General features: G+C 30.5%; 1 protein-coding gene and 1 long non-coding RNA gene across 2 annotated transcripts in view; one reads left to right on the top strand and one right to left on the bottom strand.

Annotated features, from left to right (window-relative positions):
* Positions 1 to 972: 972 nt before the first annotated feature.
* Positions 973 to 4,929, bottom strand: part of LOC106477171 (putative GTP-binding protein 6) — a gene marked incomplete at its 5' end in the record, with an annotated part of 8,146 nt that continues 4,189 nt past the window's right edge. Inside the window, 2 exons of the mRNA XM_022380836.1 lie at positions 973 to 1,211; positions 2,432 to 2,552. Coding sequence (XP_022236544.1) covers positions 973 to 1,211; positions 2,432 to 2,552 — 360 coding nt within the window. The remainder of the gene's footprint in view (positions 1,212 to 2,431; positions 2,553 to 4,929) is intronic.
* The window catches only part of LOC111084057, a 3,620-nt gene continuing 1,261 nt past the window's right edge, over positions 2,571 to 4,929 (top strand). Inside the window, exons 1-2 of the long non-coding RNA XR_002609378.1 lie at positions 2,571 to 3,931; positions 4,118 to 4,434. This is a non-coding gene — a long non-coding RNA (uncharacterized LOC111084057). The remainder of the gene's footprint in view (positions 3,932 to 4,117; positions 4,435 to 4,929) is intronic.

Here is a 4,929-nt window from a genome sequence, read left to right as displayed (position 1 = left end):
AGTCAACATACTGTAATCTACCTAATAATACAGTCAACATACTGTAATCTACCTAATAATATAGTCAACATACTGTAATCTACCCAATAATATAGTCAACATACTGTAATCTACCTAATAATATAGTCAACATACTGTAATCTACCCAATAATATAGTCAACATACTGTAATCTACCTAATAATATAGTCAACAAAATATAGTCAACATACTGTAATCTACCTAATCAGATAGTCAACATACTGTAATCTACCTAATAATATAGTCAACATACTGTAATCTAGCTAATAATATAGTCAACATACTGTAATCTACCTAATAATATAGTCAACATATTATAATCTACCTAATCAGATAGTCAACATACTGTAATCTACCTAATAATATAGTCAACATACTGTAATCCTAAACTTCACACTCATTATCTTTTAAGTGCTGAACGACGATATTCGAGTGATGTGTTTGTTACGTAAACCCTACTTTTGCCACATATAAAGTTAACAGTGACACATGCGAGATCCTAATTCATACTGTAAATGTATATATAAACATCAAAATTTAAGAAAACACAAGACTTACAAATTAAATACAGAAAATTACAAACATGGCTAGCTACTTATATATTTGTGTGTATCTTGAATGCTTATAACTACTTATCTAAAACATTACCTAATACACAGACACTGGTATATCCATAATAAGGGATATATCTGATTAGTAGGTTACAGACACTGGTATATCCACAATAAAGGATATATCTGGCTGGGTGTCTGTAAGCTATGGTATATCCATAATAAGGATATATCTGATCGGTAGCTTACAGACACTGGTATATCCACAATAAAGGATATATCTGATTGGTAGCTTACAGACATTTGTATATCCACAATAAAGGATATATCTGATCGGTAGCTTACAGACACTGGTATATCCACAATAAAGGATATATCTGATCGGTAGCTTACAGACACTGCTATATCCATAATGAAAGATATTTACTTACAGATATGGTCACATCTTCTAGAGTTGCTGCAAAAGCTTCAATCAGACCTGTTGGTATGTCTGAAATAAATCCTACTGTGTCCATAAACAACACTTTCTGACCACATGGTAAGAATCCTGCATGGGCTGTGATGTCAAGAGTAGCAAACATTTGATCTTTGGGCTCTAGATTCTCGTCACCACTCAGAGCTTTGATTAAAGATGTCTTACCTGTAAGCACAAGTTGAAGAAACAGTTATGTACTTGATGGTTCTTTAGATATTTTATCTACAAGAAACACAAAACTCAGTACAAAGTCGTGCCACTGGGACTATACTTTAAAGTTACCAAATAAAACTGAGCCTAGTAAACCTAACTATAAATAGTACCACACTAAAATGAAACTAATAAACTTAATTATAAAAGTTGCCAAAACAAAGGTGAGTCTAATACATCTGAACTTACTTGGAAAGTTGCCAAAAGTGAGTCTAATAAAACTGAACCATACTTGGAAAGTTGCCAAAAGTGAGTCTAATAAAACTGAACCATACTTGGAAAGTTGCCAAAAATGAATCTGATAAAACTGAACCATACTTGGAAAGTTGCCAAAACAAAGGTGAGTTTAATAAAACTGAACCATACTTGGAAAGTTATCAAAATCAAGGAGAGTCTAATAAAACTGAACTTTACTTGGAAAGTTGCAAATACAAACTGAACCTATTAAAACTAATTTAAACTTTGAAATTTACCAATACCAAAGTGAACCTAGTAAAACTGAATTATTCTTAGAAAGTTGTCACAGACAACTTAAGCACAAAGCTACATAATGGGCTATTTTGCACTGTCCTCATCATGATAAACTCAATGTTTAACATTATATTCCCAGACTTACTGCTAAGCCACTGAGGTGTGTGTGTGGGGGGGGCACATTTGATAAATAATGACATTATTTAATTTGGGAAAACATTCAGTCCTGACACACCTGAGCTAAACCAGCAACCAGTGTGGATGCCCTTTATGTCCTAAAGTGCACAAGCTAAGCCAACGTTCAGTGCAGGTGACCATTATATCCTAAAATAAGCCAGTGATCACTGTTTTGGAAACACAGTATCTAATACTATACAAAAATAAATATTTTTACAATTGCTTGACTTATTAACTTAATAGCTTTAATATTTCTAGAAAAATACAGTACAATCCATCAAGTGATTGGTCTAACACACATTCAGTAATAAATCTGTTCTGTTAGAGACTTGAACCCTTGACTAAAACCAGAATATTTATCAGTTCTCTGGAGTTCAGATAGACTTCAGTATCTAAAAGATCATGCCATCTTTCTGTTTAAATATTAAGAAAACATTCCTATTAGCAAAATGAAAACATAGTGGAACTCATTTTTTTGCAAAGATAAAGAAACTACTTTAATTTCACAACTTTATTATTACAAGTACCTGCATTTGTGTAGCCCACCACTGATATAATGGGTATTTGTTTCTGAAGACGATTTTTTCTTCGAAGTTGTCTCTGTTTACGGACTTCAGTAAGAGCATTTTTTATCTTCATTTCTCGCTCCTGTAAAACTGAGGTAAAGAATCAGCTGATCTAACTCTAGTGCTTTGTATATAAAATCTATTTTTATCACTGCCCATAATTAAAAGTTATTTGGTACAGACAATGTCTGATTTTGTCTCTCTCCTCGTGTAAACACTCATAATATTCATTTACTAAACATGTAATAGAACTAACAATTTGGTTTCAGGAAATGTTACATACATTTTATTCCTTCAGGCTTCTCACACTTCCTTTCTACCTTATTACAAACGTTCTATCAGTAGAGACAAAGTTAAACCCTATCATGTTGGGATTGAAATAACTAGCAATAGTACAAACTCAAATGTCAATAAATATTAGCAGGTACGTAAGACAATTAGCTATAATTTTATGGTAGTTTCACACCTAAAATATGTTTAACTACAGGTCTCAACATCAACTTTTGGAGGCACCAGCTAATGGCTGTTAGTTATTTTATTTCCAGTAACAAATTCAGAACTGCTACTAGTAACATGATTATTCTTTTCTAAAGTTAACTGTGTTATAATTATTTCATGTATTAAATGTAATAATTATGTATACATCTTCTATGTCAATTTTTTTCACAATCAAAACTAATTTTAATTTGTTACAGTGTTTATATTTTAACTATTTCACAAAAGTTAAAAGATGTTGGATTTGGTAAATTTAGACCATGAATGCCTGGATTAACAAACTCAACACTGACAGCCACCCTATATTACAGAACGTATTTTATTATTAAAAGTTAATGTTCAAACGCTGAAAGCTTGCAAACTATTCAAATCCGATACATCTCACGTATATGTCAATTGTGGACAAATTTAGAGGAATTTATAAAAAAAACACATGTGATTTACATGATTTCTAATTTATTATTATCTCCAATGAACAACCATTTTAGCAAAATATTTCTAACCACACTGCCAGTAAAACTGGATGTTGCGAGTCTAGACGGCTTGTAAATGTGCTGATTGCCTTCACAATCAATCAAATGAATTAATGCTGCAGTCTTTCATCATTCCCTAACACTTAACCTCGGTATGTCATGTATTTTTTTAGGTCTACAGGATTAATTTTTTATCCTGCATTTAACATAATTGTTAGGTCTACAAAATTAATGTTTTTCTACTGCATTTAACGTATTTGTTAGGTCTACAAAATTAATGTTTTTATCCTGTATTAACGTATTTGTTAGGTCTACAGGATTAATGTTTTTCTACTGCATTTAACGTATTTGTTAGGTCTACAAAATTAATGTTTTTATCCTGTATTTAATGTATTTGTTAGGTTTACAGGATTAATGTTTTTATCCTGTATTTAACGTATTTGTTAGGTCTACAGGATTAATGTTTTTATCCTGTATTTAACGTATTTGTTAGGTCTACAAATCCCTTGTAGACCTAACAAATACGTTAAATACAGGATAAAAACATTTTAAATACAAGGATAAAAACATTAATCGTATTTGTTAGGTCTACAGGATTAATGTTTTTATACTTGTATTTAACGTATTTGTTAGGTCTACAGGATTAATGTTTTCATCCTGTATTTAACGAATTTGTTAGGTCTACAGAATTAATGTTTTTATACTGCATTTAACGTATTTTTTAGGTCTACAGGATTAATATTTTTATCCTGTATTTAATGTATTTGTTAGGTCTACAGGATTTTTATCCTGCATTTAACGTATTTGTTAGGTCTACAGGATTAATGTTTTTATCCTGTATTTAACGTATTTATTAGGTCTACAGGATTAATGTTTTTTATCCAGTATTTAATGTATTTGTTAGGTCTAGAGAATTATTGTTTTTATACTGCATTTAACGTATTTGTTAGGTCTACAGGATTAATGTTTTTATCCTGTATTTAACGTATTTGTTAGGTCTACAGAATTAATGTTTTTATACTGCATTTAACGTATTTTTTAGGTCTACAGGATTAATATTTTTATCCTGTATTTAATGTATTTGTTAGGTCTACAGGATTTTTATCCTGCATTTAACGTATTTGTTAGGTCTACAGGATTAATTTTTTTATCTTGCATTTAACATATTTGTTAGGTCTACAGGATTAATGTTTTTCTACTGCATTTAATGTATTTGTTAGGTCTACAGGATTAATGTTTTTATCCTGTATTAACGTATTTGTTAGGTCTACAGGATTAATGTTTTTCTACTGCATTTAACGTATTTGTTATGTCTACAGGATTAATGTTTTTATCCTGTATTTAATGTATTTGTTAGGTTTACAGGATTAATGTTTTTATCCTGTATTAAATGTATTTGTTAGGCCTACAGGATTAATGTTTTTTATCCTGTATTTAACGTATTTGTTAGGTCTACAGGATTAATGTTTTTATCCTGTATTTAACGTATTT

The sequence above is a fragment of the Limulus polyphemus genome, unplaced genomic scaffold, assembly GCF_000517525.1.
Source record: "Limulus polyphemus unplaced genomic scaffold, Limulus_polyphemus-2.1.2 Scaffold13149, whole genome shotgun sequence".
In the NCBI taxonomy this organism is placed as follows: Eukaryota; Metazoa; Arthropoda; class Merostomata; order Xiphosura; family Limulidae; genus Limulus; species Limulus polyphemus.
The sequence above is the reverse complement of the archived record's forward strand: the minus strand, read 5'-3'. Positions and strand labels throughout refer to the sequence as shown.